Source organism: Brachyhypopomus gauderio, chromosome 14 (genome assembly GCF_052324685.1).
Source record: "Brachyhypopomus gauderio isolate BG-103 chromosome 14, BGAUD_0.2, whole genome shotgun sequence".
Classification (NCBI taxonomy): domain Eukaryota; kingdom Metazoa; phylum Chordata; class Actinopteri; order Gymnotiformes; family Hypopomidae; genus Brachyhypopomus; species Brachyhypopomus gauderio.
Genome location: NC_135224.1, coordinates 8,831,197 through 8,851,868, shown reverse-complemented (window position 1 = coordinate 8,851,868; position 20,672 = coordinate 8,831,197). Strand labels below are relative to the sequence as shown.

General features: G+C 40.8%; 2 protein-coding genes across 2 annotated transcripts; one reads left to right on the top strand and one right to left on the bottom strand.

Moving 5' to 3' along the window:
• Window positions 1-6: 6 nt before the first annotated feature.
• Window positions 7-4,276, bottom strand: LOC143475221 (uncharacterized). The gene is made up of 3 exons (XM_076972998.1): window positions 3,964-4,276; window positions 1,427-2,110; window positions 7-1,291 (listed from the first exon to the last, which is right to left on the bottom strand). Exons 2-3 carry the CDS (start codon window positions 2,010-2,012, stop codon window positions 1,206-1,208), a joined length of 672 nt encoding a protein of 223 aa, XP_076829113.1. The 5' UTR covers window positions 2,013-2,110; window positions 3,964-4,276; the 3' UTR covers window positions 7-1,205.
• A 9,826-nt stretch (window positions 4,277-14,102) lies between these two features.
• Window positions 14,103-16,537, top strand: LOC143475556 (thialysine N-epsilon-acetyltransferase-like). Its single transcript, XM_076973425.1, has 6 exons — window positions 14,103-14,340; window positions 15,072-15,123; window positions 15,226-15,309; window positions 15,542-15,643; window positions 15,758-15,798; window positions 15,951-16,537. Exons 1-6 carry the CDS (start codon window positions 14,278-14,280, stop codon window positions 16,122-16,124), a joined length of 516 nt encoding a protein of 171 aa, XP_076829540.1. The 5' UTR covers window positions 14,103-14,277; the 3' UTR covers window positions 16,125-16,537.
• The last annotated feature ends 4,135 nt before the right edge of the window (window positions 16,538-20,672 follow it).

Sequence of the window (20,672 nt, the reverse complement as noted above, 5' to 3'; positions counted from 1 at the left end):
CAACCACCCCCCCCCACCCCCTGCACTTAGAACAATCAGCTTTTTGATGTCACCATATGAAGATATCACTAGCTTAGCATGGTTTTTGCAAAAAATGTAAAAATAAATAAATAAATACAAAAAAGAGAAACTCACAAAACCTGATGTTCTGGTTCAAAAACTTGCAAAGTCATGAAAGCAGGGGGGAGGGGGTATTAGGGGGACAGGGACACCTGGGGAGTCTAGAATGGTCCCGTCTCAATGCAGGTGCACAACAAGAATTCCACCCGAACTCCTTGGGGCACATGGTGTTCGCTTACCCACTGCACACAAGAATGCAGAGCCATGTTTTCCCCTTGGGAGCCTCCTCCCATATTGCATGTCTAACCTTTGCTGAGAAGCAAATTAAATGGTAAAAACACTAAACATTGTTATTCTACAGTATATTTTGTCTGGCCCGTTAAACCTAGCATATTCTATTTGCTTTTGTAGTAATGGAATCCAAGATAAGGAACTAGCACTAAAATAGTCACTCCTCTGCTGGTATGTGTTAAACGCCTGTGTTGGTTCCAAATAATTGTGGGTGGTAATCTTGTGCCCAAACTGAATCTGCTTGAACTCAGTAGAACTGTCTGCATTTGCACACGTGGCATCACACGCTGCCTATGGCATCTCTAATGTGACATGTCCAATACAAAAACAGATGCACTTCCTGTTTAACTGCTCACCGATCATGTATGCTCACCTCCCATGTACTCAAAGCTGAGCAGGTTATAAGAAAATAGCAATAAATAAAATTATTTTTAAAAAGACTCTGGTTAGGTTAGTTTGTTGACTTTGGTGATTTTTGTTTGCATAAAGTTGCATTTGGTCCCAAGGTACCGAGACCAGGACACAAATCAGCACTGCAATCGAGATGAACAGTAAATGAACTAATTCACCAGCATATAATCTGAGAACAATCAACTCCCCCCACTTCCCCTTGTACGTCATCAGTTATTGTGTCCCAAATGAGAAGTAACAGCAAATTTGGCATCAGTTTACACTGCCTCCAGTCTGCAAAAACTGCACATTTGTGGGTGGAAAGGTTTGGTGGAGTCTGACCAATCCAGCTGTTGCCGTCCTTCTACATGGCTGGAGAGGTGGGAGAGAAGAAAAAGTGCCTTCGTATTTGAACGATCCCATAGGGGTCAAGAGGTCAAGTAGCAGGGTCATCCCTGGGCATCTCAGTGCCAGCTGTCGGTGGCGGAGCTCCGTCTGGTCATGGCTCTTAGAGGACTGCGGGACACAGACCCCTTCTTCTTCCAGCGGACTGTGTTCATGCACAGATACAGACAGTATTACACTTCAGCATTACATGTGTTATTACTAGCAGAGAACTGCATTAATATTTATAGAAGTGAACCAACTAGCATGCTAGTTAGCAACTCTCCTTCGCCCTGCTCACCTTTTCCCAGGCTGGCTGGCAGAGTTGACCCTTTTGACCCAGGATTGGCAGTGGGTGCCTCATCCACCTTAGTGATACCTTCCGTCTGTGGCAGTGTGGTACAGCCATCCTGCCAGTCGCTCAGTGCCCTCTGAAATGAATGAGCCAGGCAGGCGGTCATGTCTTTCGCCCTCTCCACCCGGCTACACCAGAACACCCTGCACTGCAGCTGCTGGCCCGGCTGCCTGCAGATGTAGAGGAACACATTGGGGCGGGTGGAGTGCGAGGCGCAGAAGGCGATGTCGTGCAGGTACGTCTTGGTGAGCTGCCTCCCCGTGCTAAGCTCCTTGACCTCCACGTAACGCTGCCGCACCACCAGGGCGTGGTCCTTGGACAGCTTGCCCGGCGTGCCATCCAGGAGTGGATCGATGGCGTCCTCCGCCTGTTTCAGGTCCAGGGAAAAGATCTTCTTGGTGCCCAGGTAGTGCACCTTGAAGATGGGGTCGCCATGGGACAGACTCTCGGTGCGGTCACGCCGGAAGTGTTTGCGCAGGGCCGCAGGAGAGTTCTTCAAAGTCTGCATCAGGTGAAAGGAGGCCAGAGACATGGCAAAGGAACTCTGGAACTGAATAACTCAAGATAAATCCTTTCCCCCTTTCTCCAGTGGCGTTCCCAGCATCAAATAGTAGGTTTTGGCCACACGATCTGGGAGGAAAAACAAAGACAGTAGAGTCAATTAGAGATCTGCAAGAAGCATTCGCAGTGCACCACATCACCTTCTCTCCTTGGTGCAATACTCTACGAAACAACTTCAGCATTGCTCCCACGTGCACACACACCTCATTATGCCAACAGTAGAAATGAGAACATGCTACTCTTTGCAGAGAACGGTAATCAGCCCAGGATCAGTTGCACCCATGACGCACTAACTCAGGAACATGCATTCAAGGTGCATCAAAAATTTAACAAGGTATATCCGTGTCTGTTGCAGGTGAAAACTACTGTTGTACCCAGATTCACGTGATCACGTTGAGCAGATTCGTCCATGGAGGAGGGATGAAAAGAAAACTATCCTGTTTGTAGGGCTGCTGGATACATTTACAAACGGTCAGTCCTACAAGAGTGTATTTGAGTTTTTGTCTGAGGCATCCAAAATGTACACAGGATTGTCTAACAATTTTTTGGGGCAAATTCAACATAAATCTGGTTAGACTGCAGAATTAGTTCAGCCTCATTTAAAATGTGAGCTTGCAATCTAATGAATACAAATCCATTAAGTAAAATGAGTAGACCATAAAAAATGAACTTTAACCTTTAAGGTCCACAGCTCTTGCAAGCCCTTCTAGTTAGGCTAAATGAGCTATGTACTTTGCCTTGCCAAAAACAATAGACTGGCTTTTTGAAACTTGCTCACAACACAAGTAAACAAAGTGTGGGTACTGATCCATCTGACGTTCAGTACACACAAGAATTATTACAGCCATTCAAGGGTTGACAAAGCTTTCCCTTTGTCTTAGTTTCCTGAAAATCTTACTTTTTTTCAGCACACTGTTCACCCAGCATTCCAATGTATTGTATAGTACAGTTATTCTTGCCCCTCCTTTCCACTTTGAGGGACCATTATTTCAACATCCCTAACGGCTTCTGATGTCAGTTGGGAATTGGACCACCGACCATTCTAGCAATGACTGCCATTGTTGACCCCGAGTCTTAGACAGGAAACAGCTTTAGTCCACATCCCCCACCCCCCCCCCCCCACCTCCAAATATTTCTTGTCCAAGACAATGGCATGCTTGGTGGTGTACGTCAGGGTTAAAGAACACAAACAAGAGATGTTCTGGACAGTGATTTGCCCTCAGGTGTCAATAATAATTGTAGCAGATATCTATTACACGTACCTATTTACAAACAGCAGACCTCACATGATACAACCATATTTGATACAGAAAATTTAATACTAAAAATAGTGTAAATTAAGTATTACATTACAGGAAATTGGCAGAAGGTTAGGGGGGGGATAACAGTACAAGGTCAGACAGCAAATTTGCAATGACAAGAAATTAAACGACCTGACGAGACTACATGAAACGTTCACTACTAGAACCATCAATCTCCACAGCGTCTGTGAAACGAAACGCTTTTAGCAAACGTTACGTGTCGATTCTAATGAAGTATTTCATATAGTCTGGGAAAACACTGCCTAAAGAGATATCAGGGTTTATATTTAAGTTTTTTTTTTTTTAAAGCAAAACTTTTATGAAACCTGGGAAAACTACTGCTCGCCGTAGAGGTAAATGCCGAAAAGCCACTGAACTCAAACCACCTTAGGGGCGCCAATTATCGGCATGTCCTTTAATGCACATCAAAGATGTAGCTGTATAATTGGACAGGTTTGATATCTCGGTGCGACTGTGCTAAAAACAGCCTAAATACAATTTAACATCACAACAAATAAAGCGACGCTAAACTAATGCGTTTCCCATCATTTGTTTAATCAAGTTCAAGTTCAATTCAGCGTTTTTAGGAAAAGAAAGCATCGTTTAAGACATTTTACTTACCTATCATGCACGGTTCATTTGTGAATTTCCACATAAAGGAAAAGCGATACGTTTCGACGCCCGGGACACACGAGTTGATTTATCACACTTTCAAACCAAACAGTACCGAAGTTAGAACACCTCATCCAATGTCGTTGTTGGTTTTTTTCTTGAAATGATATCGCCAGGAACATGCCACAACTATAACAAAAACTCCGATGGTGTTTCGTGCATCTCTAAGTCAATTGCAACCAAAGACCTCCCTTTGCTAGCGATTTGCGTCGACGCTCGCCTCTGCATAGTCTGACGAACTGTGAGTCAAACGTGCGTTTGGACAGCTGTATTTGAAAGCGTGGGCACGCCTCCTAGCTACGAATCACGAAGCAGACGCGAACGTGAAGCGGCTATGCGCGTGCGATGCGTCTCGAGCTAGGGGCGCGTGCGATGCGTCTCGAGCTAGGGGCGCGTGCCAGGAGGAAGTATTGATTTTACGTGTAGAATAAAAAGTGTCCTGCACGTCAGTGGCAGGAGAGAACAGTAGGCAAACGTTAATATATACATTTATATATATTGCTGTATCCACGCTTTCCACGCGTATTAAACTACGTGAATGTCTTCTGTCTACACAGATATACATGTTTAAAAGCTACAAGACACTTCTACTGAATTGCCTTATCACAAGACATTTCCCATAAACTCCACCATACGTGGAAAACACGCACACACACGCCGGTCTATACAAGTGTGTCCTGCAACATTAGTGATGTTCAAGCAAACACGTGTCTCTCAGTACGTTTTGAAACGGCAGTGAAGTGAAGCAAGCTAAATAGCACCATGTGTGTAGACGGAGAAGAGAACACAGAGTTTCTGTGTAATCAGGTCTGCCCGACACACCCACCCCTCCCCTTTTAGCAGTACAGCAGTGTCATTATTGAGGTACTGGTGACGCCACCCATACCCTTTCCCCCGTACCACACCAAATAAAACCATGTTTTTTCCAAGGTGTTTGACTTCCAGGGCCCAGTGTGCAGATGACTGAATATGTGTTCAGGAACATATCTTGACATAACAACAATATAAGAAAGAGCCAGCTACTGGTAAGTGTAGGGCTTAAAATAGCACTTTCTCTCTGTTTTTCTTTCTTGCAATATATTCTAGGTGCCTCCAACCTGGATTGGGTATGAAAGCATGTTCCTTTGCAATAACCCTCATTAAGATGGATAAATATTTTAAGAAAAAGGCAGCAAAAGTAGCTAAAAGTAAATACTATGCAATAGCTACATGACATGTAGTGACATACTGACAGTGCAGTCAGTCCCATTGGTCCACCCTCCTAGGCCTTTGGGCCTAATGACCAGTTTCCTCTCCGTAATCTCTCCTTCTCGTTAGACAGCGACACTGCACTGTTCTCTTGATCATGTGCACATTGTGGTTAAAGGATATGTGATTGCAATAGTTTAGGGGGAGATTTGGATGCATTGAAAATGCTCACTATTAAATCTTCCCAGGCTCTACGGGGCCGACCTCCTGATGCTTATCTAGCTTCCATTGGACCATTAGTATTTGTTTGCTATTTGATTTTTAAGATTATGAACCGAATGAAATCTAAATCGACTATAAACTGGCTTTCATGCATTGTTTTTCCTGAGTCAGTATCATGGTGCTATCAAGCAGTCTAGGCAGGGTTTAGCATTGGCCTCCTGCCCAAGATACTTTAGCTCACTACCCAATCCTGAACACTTTCTTTCCCTTGTTTAAGTGCAGATTTCACATGGATCATGCTTTGAAGGAGTTTGTGTGTCTGTGCAAATATAGGGTACACGGGTAGGACCAACGATCATTGCAATACTGTTATAGCAACCGCAAATAAATTTTACTTTATTTATAGAGCTTGTTTGAAACAGCAGATGCTCACGCAAATACTTTACATCTAAGTCAGATGAATTCAGGCACATTAAAGAGAAAACATTAAACGACAATAGCAAAATAAAATAAATGCAACGCACATTAAGGGACAATTCATTATGAAAGCTCAACAAGTACAATGAGGTATAGTACACAATGTGAACAGGATAATATTCAATTCAAATTTATTCAAAAGGTTAGGTGTCAAATGTGCATTCATAGCATATTCAAAGGTTCAGTGAAATGGAATTCATCATCTCAGAAGACTGTGCACAATAGATTATGCAGACAATGTAGACAATGTACAGAATAAAGGGCAAAAATGAGCTTACCAGTAAAAAACATATACATCAAATGCAGTTTTGTGAAATATGGTGTATTACATGATCAATGTACATAAAAAATAATCCATCCAAACTTTGTACACACTTTCCCACATTTTCAAAAAAAGATAATATTTAGAAAATTCTAAATTATACAGCCTTGGGGCAATACCAAAAATGTCCCTTTTCCCACTTTAACCAGGTCTGTGGAATTTACCCACATGGTGTGGTAGAGTGATCTAATATGCCTGGGCATGGAACGGGGACTGTGGACATTGCAAATACATTGCATGTCCCAGTCTATGTAGTGCTTTGAAAATGAAACAAACATCTAAAAATAAATAAAACTTTGAAATCAATATACAATTATTTTAATAGGAAGCCAGTGACAGGAGCCAGGAGCCATATTTTCCTCTCAAAAGCACCACTTGAGTTTAGCAGTGTGTCTGAGCTAAAAGAAGCTACCTTTAATGACAAATTTAGATTTGAGAGGAAACGCAGTGAGAGGTTCTGATGTGTGTACATGTAGTGAGAGCTCATTCCGCTCATACTGAAAAGGCTTGAGGCGTGTATTTCCTTTATTTTAAGAGACAGAGGTTCAGCTCTTGCTGTAGTAGGAACATAAACAGTGCAAGATATAGTACTGGAGCGCTTGGCAGGTAGGAGGGAGCAAGCTCCATTTTTGGCTTTGTAGGCATGCAGCGTGGTTTTTAAATGTGATGGCTACAGGAAGCCAGTGGAAGGAATGCAACAGTGTAGTGACTTGCGTGGGAAGACTGGGAAGATTGTCATGTATGTGCATTCTGGATCACCTGCAAGGTTATAGCGGTGTGTGCCGGAGGACCTGCTGATGCAGTCCTACTGTGTCTCTGTAAAGACACCTGATGATAAATAAAGAGAAAGCTGTATAGAACATGCTGGTAATGTTGGCAGAGAATGATTTCTTGCATGTTCCGATGGCATGATAAGTTCTCAGAGGAGGTGGATTTAATTGATGAAAATTTCGGGCTACATCTTGGGCGAGTTTAGGCACAAGGGTGTACATTTGAAAGGAGAGGTTCTACGCTGGCAGCTATAGCCTAATCAGTTGTTAGCTGTCGCATCATCAGAGGACCTTCTTCCTCTCAGTTAGCTGAGGGAAGATTTTGGCTATTGAATAACTGACATGCATAAAGCGTTCAACGGTTTCAGTGAGGAGCTGCATCCTTCCCTTAGTGGAATAACATCCCAGTGGGGCCTTCACTGAAAAATCACAGATCCACCACTTATCTCCACCCAAAAAGCGTAAGCTTGGGTTGTTGAGTGGTTTCTGAATATATGACAGCCATTTCGGTTCATTAAGCCTGTAGACACATGTATACATGTACTGGACACCATTTCAGTCTGTTTCATTGTGAACCATATATTCTTGTTTTGTTGTGATGTAATACATAAATGAGAAGTTGCCCACTGTGGACATGACAGTTCTTTTATTTTAACTGTGCTCATCAAGATGTGTGTGTAAAAATTACTTTGTGTGCTACCAAGTTACATACAGTGCTGCATGGATTTAAGCAGAGCTTAAGTGCTGCATGGATTTAGGTGAAAATTCTAAATCGCATCTCTGTAACTAAACTTTGTGAAAATTAGGCTTTGTGTGGTAGTGACTGGGTTATTTGGTTGTATATAAACTATCCTTAATTTATGTCTTAGTGTTTCTTAATTTTTCCCATGTTTTTCCCCCAAGGCAAAACTATACAATGTCCTCCCTGTAAAATATAATTTGATTAACTTAATTTATTTTGTTCAGTGTTTAGTGTGTAAATTAAATATTTACACTTTATTCAAATTACACAGGTAAATTAAGTACCTTTTATTCAAATTAGTTATGTCATTTATTTTCCATAAAACATGGGTGTCGAACACAAACAGTTCACTATTGGTAATCATATTTAATTAAATATATCTCAATTTAGTCAATAGACTAAACTTGTAGACTAAGCTTGTGTTTATGTGGCATGTTTATGTGGCATGCAAGATGCCACAATCAACAGGTCACGTTCTGCTTTTGTGTTTGTTGTACAAACCAAGATCTCACAGTGTGTGTGTGTGTGTGTGTGTGTGTGTGTGTGTGTGTGTGTGTGTGTGTGTGTGTGTGTGTGTGTGTTTAAGAGAGAGTTATTGTGCATAAAAATGACCTTCCTGCAATGTGTGAAATCTAGCTGCTTGTATCCTGTACTTTCACACCCAGGACATGGAAAAACATTAAGGTACTTAAGAAGGTGTTTATTGATCATGTTTATTTTCAGTGTCTGGGTATTAAGGCCTGTTCACTGGTTCAATTAAATCCTAATCATGTTGAATAGAAATACCCGCCACCTTAAAGTCCTGTCTCCTGTCATTTTCAGAAATTACTCTATAGTAGCATTCACCTCCAACTCTACAAGAAATTTACAATTCACCTACTGTAGATCAACTTTAGTTCATTTTTTTAACAAACAGTTCACTATACATTCAAAATGGTTCCAAACATTCTGGTCTCATAGACAATATGTGGGCTGCCTGTTTACAGTCTGGCCAGTACGTGACTTTCCACTCATTCTTATGGGTGTTTTTACAACAACTCTGTGATTACTAAATAATTTACTTGTTTGAATACACAGTCTGGCAAAAGACAGCTACGCACTCTGTCACCTGCCTGTCCTCTGTCCAAGTAAAGGACAGGGGCCTGTGGTTATTTGTAGTCAAAAACTAGTAATAGTTTCCCCAAATTTTAAGACTTGTAACTCCTGTTTAATCATACAAAATATTTCTAAAAGTCCTGAAGATTTTCTGTATATTTTAAAAAATATGATACTAGGCAAACGTATTTCAGGTTTTTACGGAGGGTAAGCATGCATCCATTCAAAGGGTTAGCGGTAGAACATTTTCTTCTCTTTCACACAGCTGTAGTAGACAAGACTTTTCCTTAAAAGGAAAATATCTAGTAACAGTCATGACCATATCTTAGTCAGGAAATGGACACATGACCATAGTCGAGACACTGGTCTTCTTAGTCACATGACTTAGGCTACAGTTACTTGGCTGAAACAGATATTTAATATTGTACTACATTAACCATTAAGTTTCGTGTAATGGAAAATGGAAAATGAGGAGAATAACCAAGATACAGATAGTAGGAGAAATCTGGGGAAATGTAGCACAGTTTCCTGTAAGTCTTACATACTCTGTCTGCTGTCTGTATTCAGTCTTTGCTCCTCATATGTAGTATAGGATTATACAACACTGTGACTACACATATCTCACTTGTGTGATTGTAAAACTTATTTAGCTGGAACACAACTAAAAATGGGGCCGTGGGAGGGGGCACTGAATGTTAAGCTAGAAACTTATTTAGAGAAGCTAGAGCAGTGGTCTTCTGTACAACAGCAACAACAAAATAATATCATAATTTATGTAGTTCTTTTACAAATCTAGTCAACTTTTGTTGAGGAGCTAAAAAGGATTTTTAAAAACATGTGGACATCATTCTGCTGTCTTTAACAAGGGGTGGGGGTGGGGTTCCCATGAGAGCTGTGTCATATGCCAGCTGTGTTAGGCGTCGGATGCAACTGAATTGTCTCAGGTCTTGGTTGCAACAGTAAGAGTAATGCAGCAAAAGAAAAGTACATCACGTCATAGACTAAACAGGAAAAGGAGGCAGTTTCCTGTGCTGCACAAGTTTGGCCAAGTATCAGCCATACACTGGTCTGGAGTCTGTTTGGTATTTCAGCGTACTGTGGTATTATCTGCAGTAAGACTGGCCATAGATCAGCAATGGCCATAGATCAGTTCTCTCTCTCTCTTTCTCTCTCTCTCTTTCTCTCTCTCTCTCTCTCTCTCTCTTTCTATGACGGAAGAAGTCAAAAGAGGTAGTAAATATAGTTAAACATTACATCATTCCCAAGCCAGGCGGTAGGAAGCAAATCAAGTTCTGATTGATGTAGGATTGGCCAAATTACAAAGCACAGAAATACACCCATAAAGGGTGTTGAGACTTAGAAAACATATTCTTATGCTGTACATTTGTAAGCTTTTCTAAAAGTTTTATGTGCAAAGTGTTCTGCCCTGCGTTTATAATAAAATTATATAACTGCTGCATATAATACCTAGTTTATGGTGTTGTATTGTCCCTTACAATATCACATTAGACTGCAACAGTTATTCTTTTCCCCTTTATTTCATTTTAGCCTTTCTCAGATTTTTCACATGTTAAAAAAAGTGTTAACGCAAGTTTACGCAAGCTACAAAATTCCGTTTGTCCCTTAAGAATCTGCCTTAACGTCAAGAATAATGGACACATTTAATGTGTTTGTATTCTTCTCACAGATTTAACCTTGGACGTTGCTTTTCATCGCGTGGTAGTTCACACTGAAGACGCTGTAGCCCCCTCCAATGACTCCTGCACATGCGTCATCGCAGTTTGCGTAGCAAATGGAAAACGGCAACTGCGTCCGCACAAAGCAAACGTCAGATCACAGTATATCCACTCAGTGTAACGCCTCGTTAGTTCAACACGGGTCTATTACTGGCGGCAAGGGGCCTGTTTTGAAAGAAAACCGCCCTCTGTCCATTTCCTCCCCACCCTGCACCTATGTGTATGCCCTCAGCACAGTTAACGCACCCACGGTTCTATATTTAGAGCTGCACATTAACTCATGAAATGTATTTTCAGTCTCAAGGCAGTTAATACTTTTACTCAGACACTTAATAAAAACGGGTGCCAAAATTAGTTTAAATAATGTGAGGTTGCTTCTCTATTATTCATTGAATAATAATAATATTTATATTAACAATAATAATAATAATAATAATAATAATAATGACGATGACGACGACGACGACGACGACGATGATGATGATGATGATGGTTGTTGTTGTTGTTGTTGTTGTTATGCTAAAGGAGGTTTTAAGATGTGCCATCGTAATTAGTGACTAAGGTTAATAATTAATAAAACTCTTTATTTGTATCACTGATGGATTTATTATTTCCTGGTCTTGAAGGACAGGATTTGTATTTTTTATAGAGCAGATATCGTTCTATGTGCGTCATTAATGTTAGTAGCATGGGCAAAGGAGTTGTTAATAAACTGATTTGACTTTGAATATATACATGTGTAGCTACTCTGTTTATTTTTCGGTGGTAACGAGAAGTCTCGCAATCAACCCTCATTCGTATTATTGGTTACAACATTTTGCAGATAAATAAGTGTATATGACGCACAGGTAAAGTGTAGGCTTATTTGAAATGTAGCATTTATTTACAAACGGACAACAAAAACCACACGCATGGTGATATGCTGCAGGTACTACGCCTTATAGATGGCGCTGTTAAGTCGTGAATCTTAAATTGTTACTCATTAAAAGCCGATTTAACTTTTTCTCTCGTAACTACCGTACACTCACTGACGGTAAATTTCTTATAATAATACTAATTAAAATTAAAGTTACGAAAGAACTTATTTGCTGTGTCACTGTCGCAGGTTATCTCTCTCTCTCTCTCTCTCTCTCTCTCTCTCTCTCTCTCTCTCTCTCTCTCACACACACACACACACACACACACACACACACACACATAAATATATACATATCACATGGACGTAATTTGGGGGGGGACATGTCCCTTGCACTTTTTCAAAAGCCGGTTTTGGTAAACCCCGCAGCCCAGTTCTCAAGCCATTTGTGTCCCCCCACCTATGAAATCAAGGCATTGCTAGGCAATTGCCTTGGGCCCCTCCCACTGCAGCCCACTGTATGGGCCCCCTGACTAGCTGACTTATTTCTCGCATATTAATTAATGTTGATGGGCCCCCTAACTAAATTCGCCTTGAGCCCCCAAATTGCTAAGTCCGCCACTGTACCAATACATATGCCTGACGGCAGGACAGCTGTAACACAAATCATGACACGGTCTCACAGTGTACCCTACATGACATGGTGTATAAATATAGATGTATCTATATACTGTAAATTCTTAACAGCAGTCCTGTGGTGTGGCTCTAGCATGTGTGCTGTCAGTTCAAGTCCACACAAGCCATTTGTACATGTTATTTGTAGCATATTTGTGTCATTGTTACATGAAGCTTCATAACACTTTCTCTGCATGTTCCTCCCTGTTATTTTAGATCTTCTGATTCTGTTTTATTCATTTTTTCCCTTGTCACTGCTGTTTCATCAGAAAACTGTTAAGCCTGGCGAGAACAGGGTGTGAAATTATCTGAGCCATGTGGATGACTGAAATGACTCACTGATAGAAAATACATGAGAACCTTGTACAGCTTGTAAATAGTTTCAGGTCATACCATTGTTCTCTGTACATACCAACATGGAAAGAGCAGATGTATATGTAACACTTGTATGTAGAGCCATACCCAGGTTCAACATTTTAGGATGGTCCATTAGAAATGTAACATAGGTTACTTCACATAAAATAAATAAACCACACTGTTAAATATGTGCAAACTGGTACTGAATGTTCTAATTACTTTGATGTATGTACAGTAGATTGCAAAAAAACAGAAAAGAAACAATCATTTAAAAAATTACATGATTGTTAAAGTTCATTAATAAAAGTATTATTATTATTAATTATTATTATTATTATTATTATCATTATTGTTATTATTATTATTATTATTATTATTATTATTATTATTATTATTATTATTATTATTATTATCATTATTAACCTCAGTTTCCTGTTACTATTACAGCCCTGGCCACAGTATACTGCTACATTTTATTGTCAAACACTGTGTTGATGATAGTCTGAATAATACAGGCTTCTAGTTTTCTCATCCATCATTTTTCAGATGTTTGAGAGTAACATGATAATGTTTGTGGTTATACTGTTGACAGATAATCACTGTTGACAAGACTAAACTAACTGTTGCAATAGAGATCATTACTTTTAACAAATTAGTTGAAAGACTTTTATTATGGTAACGTTAACTAAATTCACATATTCTGCCAAAAACAGCAGAGGCATTGTAACAGGTGCAAGGAGGCAGCGTGACTCAAGACCTGCTTGGAGACACTTTATTCTACGTAATACACAAATGAAAAGCTCTGCAGTAAGCTGGCTAAAAAGCAAAAGAAACAAAGTACTGGCAGCTCAGATCTTAGATGTTGGGAGACAGCAGAGCAGTGGGACACAATCAGGACACACTCACATAGCAGTGGGACACACTCTGTACTCAGGTCATGTGACCAGGGAGGCCACTCAGACAGACTGAACTCACTGTCAGGCAAGTAGTTTTAAGCTCTGCTGCACGCTTCCTCCTAATAGTAGGACTAATAGTAGTAATACTATAATAGTAGTACCCCGACTAATAGTAGTACCCCCCCCCCCCAAAAAAAAGATGCCAACATCTGAGAGCTTCTGACCTCCAGATCACAGCCCTCCCATGCTACATATGTTTTCTTCATCTCCTTGAGTCCAGCTGGGTTCTCACCTCAGGCCACCTCTCCAGATGCAGTAGTAGTAGTGATGGTGGTGGTGGTGGTGATCTGTCCTCCAATCGACCCACGATCATGGGCTTCAGCAAACATGAGCAGAGACAGCTCCTGATTTACTCTGCCTGCCCGTTGGTTTGTGGGTGACAGCTTGGGGTGAGGTTCACTAGCAGTTAAGTTTTTTTTTTACCACAAAGGAAGCGTGCAGCAGAGCTTAAAACTACTTGCCTGACAGTGAGTTCAGTCTGTCTGAGTGGCCTCCCTGGTCACATGACCTGAGTACAATAGAACGCCTCTGAGATGCGGTAGAACGGGACATTCACAGCATGCTTGTGCAGATGACATGTCTGCATCAGCGATGTAATCGTGTCAACTTGGAGTAAAATATCAAAGGAACGTGTAAAACAACGTGTGGAATTTACCCCACAAAAAGAAACGATTATTCCAAGAGGGGTAATTCATACGGCGCTCCTAACAAAGTGATTGGTTCATAGTAGATGGCGCTGTTCTGCCGTGGGCCTTTGCTTAAACGTATATAAAAGCCAGTTTTAAACTCTGTCCGTTTCGCCTTCATGGTGACCGTTAGCACGTCGACAGACTCTTTCATTTGTCGCTCGCATTTAAGCTCCAAACGATGGAATTAAGTATTCGTGCCGCTACGCTAGAAGATTGCAAGGATATATCCCGCATGATATTGGTGAGGTAATCGCGTGTGGATGGAGCTTTAAAGAGTGTCGGGTTCATAGATGGTTCACCATCGACAAGTCATCATCATTAGAAAGTATGAAGTATGTCTTAAACAGCGATGTCATTGTACCCACGTAACGCCAGGAAATAATATGAAGTGGCAGATGAATCGCGTTAATACCGAAAGGTGGCGATTCGCTGGAGTCCTAGACTGTATTTGACTCACATCGGCTGCTGTAACACAAACCTTATATCCAAAAACAGTCTTAACAGACAAATCTACATAGAATAAATCAGTATTCAATAACAGAGAAAAGGAATGAATTGGTTTGCTACTGACACATACAGCTGCGTATACAATAGGGGTTCAGTCCAGCCCGCGAAATTAACCTGCATTACTAAAGAAGAGTAAACACATTTTATTTAAAATCTGCCGTTCCTATATTGTCCGCTAGGGTCGTGCTTTAGTCAGTTCTATCGCTTTACCCGCTTTTTCTGTTGACCCTGGCACAATTCATTTCATACAAAGATTTTTATAATTTACTTCTTTGAATTAATACAAAGAAAACAAGTGGACTTATTGTTATTTCCATGTAATTTTGGAATGAGTTTACTGGTCTAGCCCCCTTCAGATCCGATTAAGTTTAATTCATTTTCATTCATTAAGTTGTATGCAGCCCCCTTGACCAAAATGAGTTTGACACCCCCAGACTAGTGCCATATTCCTTGTACCTCCTGTAGGAACTCGCAGTATATGAGAAGGTCGAAGACCAGGTTAAGATTACACAAAAAGGTTAAGGCATATAATTTTTTTTTCCGTTAAACAGTGTTAATCAGCATTTGTAATTAATACCATACCTGTAAATGAATACATTTTCTATCATCTTCACTGTAGACCTAGAGCAGGATGGGTTCTCTAAAAACCCATTTTTCCATGCAGTAATTGCTGAGGTTCCAGAAGAGCACAGGACCAAAGATGGTGAGAAACAATCCAAGGACATTTGTGTTCATATGAAATGAAATGTGCCATTTTTTTCACACACTAGTGATTACTGTGGTGCACACATGCCCAGAGCGGTGGGCTGCCCTAGCCTAGGACCCGGGGAGCTTAGATTTTAGCTGTGTGGCTGTCTCTTTGATGGTAAAGAAATGTTTCAGTGCTATATCAAACATGTTTTTAAAACGTGTGTGTGTATGTTTGTTTGTCTCAGGTCATACCAAAATAGGTTATTCTCTGTACTTCTACACATATAGCTCATGGAAAGGACGTGCGGTTTATATGGAGGACTTGTATGTTATGCCAGAGTTCAGAGGTAAGTGCAGTGTTTGTTTAGTGCGACTCTGTGCATGTGAGAGTGAGAAATCCAACTTATGTCATTGGTCATTGTAATTTAGTTCAGAGTTTCTTCCTCTTGCATCTCCCCAAGGAAAAGGCATCGGCAAAGCACTGATGAGCAAAGTTGCACAGGTAACCATAATTGATATTATCCAATACCTGATATTGTATACCTCAAGCATTCGAACAGCACAAAAGGGTCAAAAGTATTTAATGTATTCAAAATGAATGTGTGTGATTATCGTATGATTTTTTTGTTCATTTTTGATCAACACTGTAAACAGCTGGGCTTGGCTGCTGGTTGCACACAACTGAATTTTGCTGTGCTGGACTGGAACAGACCATCTCTTGACTTTTACTTGAGTCAGGGCTGCTGGGATGTGACCTCTGACCTGGGTTACCACTGCATGCGTTGTGAGGGTGAGGCTCTCCATACCCTAGCTCAGAGAGACCTCTGAATCTCAGTGTGCCTCTTTCTCAAATCCATGTTAGTAAGCTTTATGCTATAAGTTCAACGTATGGACAGTAATATTTGTGGATGCATTGCTGGAAATCATAGCAGTCTGATATTTGGTCCCAGCTAACTGTAGGTCAATCCAGAGGTAAATGACTTAAACTGGTTGTTCATTTGTTACTTTGTTGTTCTTTTGTTTGCTTATTTGGCTTTTAAAAATTTTAATTGTAATGTATACCAACTTGATCTGTCAAAATCCCAAGTGCAAGACGTGCATGGAAAAATAGATGTAGAAATGCAAAAAAGCATTTTCACCTTGTGTTCACCTGCACATTATGTATCAGTTAAATCATCAGTTAAATGTGTTTTTACCTGGAATTTGTTTGTGATAAAAATTAAAAACATTACAAAATCCAATATGTACTGTATGATTCATTATGTAGTTATTTGTCATCATACTGCAAGATGGCAGCAGGCATTTTATAATTTTTGATGCTTATGTCAGAGATCAGTGATAATGTAAAATATATTAGAATGAAAATGCATTGTGACTTCAAATACATCTGCAGAATTCCAAAAATGTACATTTATTTCAAGTCTATTTTTATCAGTGTGTCTAGATAGGAACTAGTCTGCACTTGTTCTAGTTAACTGTCCATCTTTCTGTTCAGAAAAGGCTCTTCTGGAGTGTTGAAGCCTGTTGGTGGTGGTGGTGTTACAGTGTAGGTGTCACAGTCCCCTCGGCAACCCGGGGAGATGTTTGTATCTTGGTTTCCTATTTGTGTGCTTTTATTTTGAAATTCCTCATTGTGTCTAGTTTTGCTTTCCTTCCTTGTACTCTGCCCCTCATCGTGGGGCACAGGGTTTCACCTGTGTCTTGTTTATTCCTTGTTTGACCTGTGTGTTTAAACCCTGTGTTTCTTCCTTTTGGTTGCTGGTCATTGCATGTAGTCCCTTTTATTTTGTCCCTGTGTCTGGCGTTGGTGTTTTCTAGTTCTCTGTTTGTTTATCTCATGTCTTGTGTTCTTGCATTCAGTCCAGTTTTTGTTAGCCTACTAGTCTTGTTAGTTTTGTTAGATCTTGTCTCTAGTTTGTAGTATGTTAGTTTGCTTTGTGTGCCTTTGTTTGTCTATGTTGCTACATGTTTTATGTCCTTGTTTGTTAATTCTGTCTGTAATTGTAGTTAGTGTTACTTGATTGTTGTCTTTAGTCTTGTTTAGTTTGTGTTTGATGTCTTCTTAGTTTTAGTCTTCCTTGTGTGTTTTTGTTAATAAATCATAGTACTTCCAAGGTCTCCTGCAGTTATCAACCTGCCTCCTTGAGTACATTACAGTAGGAAGGTGTGTCTAAGTCAACACGGGCCTGCCCTGCACTTTGAATGTTACAGTGACAAGCCCATACTATTGGAATAACACCATTAATCCTGTCCTGATGTACAGGTAGTCATTATGTCAAAATAGGACTGGACTCTAGAGTTCGTACAGAGTGTTAACTACACTGAATTTCACTCATGTGTCAACAAAGAAAAGGAATCTAAGGACACAGGTATGTATCTTGCCTGGTCTGCTGAATCTGGATTTGCTACAACATGCAGATGGTCAGAACCTGACCTGAAAGACATGTATCCATGCAGCCGACTTGCTTGGTATCAATGGTTCAGTATAGTAGCAATGTATGTTAGTGGCAGTGTAGGCTAGATGTTGTTTAACAGAGGGGTAGACGAGAGCTGGTGTAGGTTAGTAGTGGGGTAGACTAGAGGTTGTGTAGGTTAGTGTAGAAGCAGTGTAGGTTAGTGGCCATGTGGACAAGAGGTGGTGTAGGCGAGATTTGTTCTAGACTCGCATGGCAGGTGGTAATAAAAAAAATAATTAAAATAGCCATCCACCCAGCCTATTGAGGTGAGGCCTCAAAACTTGCTGTATGCCATGAGCTAGTGGTGGTGTAGACTAGTGCTGTTGAACATCATCTTGGCTAATACACCCATCTTCTACTACCACTTTAAACATGATAATCCTGCATGTTATGAAGCGCAAGTCATTCCAAACTGGCCGAATGGAAATGAGTTCTGTCTGAGTGGCCTCCCTGGTTACATGAACACCTCTGAGATGTGATAGAACAGGACATTCAGAGCGTGGTTGTGCAGCTGGCAAATCTGCATCAGCGATGTAATCATGTCAACGGAGCATCTTGTGGAATTCACCCCACAAAGAGATAAGACTGTTCCAAGAGCAGTTAGTAGTCAAATTACGTTCCTAATAGATGGCGCTGTCCTGCGACGGGTCTTTGCTTAATGCCCGGTTCACACTACACGATTTTAGGCTGGTTTTTCAGTCGCCGACTGTTTTTTGTAGATCGCCGACAGAAACTGTGGTCGGAGGCAAATCTGCGATCACTCGGCGCTCGCTCAGTCGTGTAGTGTGAACTGCTGAAAGACGCTTGCCGAGCCGTCGCCGAGTGGTCGCCGACTCATCGCAGACGATCGGCAGATATCTAGCATGTTTAATATCTAGCCCAGTCGGCGACTGAGGGCGTACTCACACTAGGGTCTGTGATCCGGGCCCGGTTCCCTGCCGAAGCACGGTTCGTTTGACTAGTGTGATCGCCCCGAACCGTGCCCGGGCCCACCAGGGCACGATTCATGTGGACTCAGGCACAGTTCGCTTCTAGTGTGAGCGCTATCCGTGCCCGGGCCCGCTTGGTGCCTCGTGTGATTGGTTCATTTTGCCGGAACTCAAACATGACGTCAGTGATGCGACGCTCACGTTAAACAGTCATGGCAGCAAATTACAAATGATCGATAAATCTGTGCTTGCATCGTGTTTCTGCACTCCCAAAACGACTCCAAAAATAAAATAAAAAGAGAATTGGGAACTCCATAGTGTCCATAGGGGTAACCGGGCCCCAGCACGGAACCAGCAAACCGTGCCTAGTGTGAGTACGCCCTGAGAGTCGGCAGCAGCGTCTAGCTACAGCCAATGGGAACGCGGAGAGAGAACCGCGGCACCGCTGAAGATATCTCTGAAGAATGTAAAAAACTTTCAAGAATGCTTTCAAAACAGTAACCCAGCAAGCACACAAAATCCTCACCTTTCTTACAACTTTACTACAACACTGTGTTTAAGTTATTGTGAAATAAATAATAGTGCGATTGATTATATCTATGTTCACTGCAATGGAGAGATGAAATAATTCTGGCAACTTGGGACTATGGAGTGTTTAAACGGTAAAACAAAAATAATAACGAATATAGCCGCAAGCGGCGATTGGCACAATCGCAAAAAAAAGGCAAAAAAGCCCAAAGGGTCTTTTAGACCAACAAATTGGCCTCTTGGCCTCAATAGGCAAAAAGAAGCCATAGAAGCTGTTTGAGTGCTAAAAATGCATAAGTAAATCAATGTGACAAAACATTAAATTCAACTGAGGCACTAAAGGCCCAAAAGGATCAAAATAATGTGTACTGGGAAATTGAGTCAGATCAAAAAGCTAAACCACATGCTGAGATCAGCTTTGTGTGTGTTTGTGTGGTATTTCATATGAGCAATAGTTTTCAGTCAGTTCTGAAATATGGCCACTAGATGGAGGCCAAGTACTACCATACTGATATCTCATTAATCTCAGTAATGAAATAGGACATTTTGGTGAAATAAAAGGTTCATTTCTGGTCAGGCAGTGCACCTTTTGTTATGAGATGTAATTGCAATGTTATAGACCTCATTGATCTGAATCATACAAGCCCCATTACTTGTCTGTATTTTGCATAACAACATTCCTGCATTAGTTTTTATGATTTCTTAGGTTTTTGGGTACTGTAGCGCCCCCGACAGGTCAATTTGAACCAAACTTGGCCTACCTCACAAGGACCTCAGGTTATAAAAACCTTTCAAATTGGGAGTTGATCACTTACATGGTTTATGAGTTATAGCAATATAGGTCATTTATGGCATGGCCAGAAGGGATTAATGGAAAACTGGTCCCACCTGAATATTTAAAAATCCAACATTTTTTAAATTAATTTTTACCTCCAGTGTCTACAGATTATGCTTATACCAATTTTTCCATAATTGCATCAAATTCCTAGGACTAATTCCAAAAGAGCTATTTTCAAACAATTGATGAATGTGACAAAAGTATGCATTTTTTAATAGAACTTGTAATGGCAAAGTAGTCAGGTGTACTGCAAGGAATCAAAAGAATCAAGCTGCATGTTCCTAAGTGAAAATTTGGAGGAGTTATGCATGATTTTCACAATTTTCACCTAGTGGCCAAATGTTTTAAAACTGCACTAGTTAAGGTAGTAAATGACCTGAGATTGAGTAAGGATGCAGGCAAACTTTCAGTCCTTTTTCTGCTAGATTTAAGTGCCACTTTTGACACCATTGATCATCAATACTTCTTTGACTACAGAGCTGGGTAGGCCTTAGTGGCTTAGCCTTAGACTGGTTTAGATCATATCTAATTGGGCGTGATTACTATGTTGCATTAGGTACCTCTTCCTCCCCACGTCCAAAAATAACTTGTGGCATCCCCCAAGGATCAATTCTTGGGCCTTTAC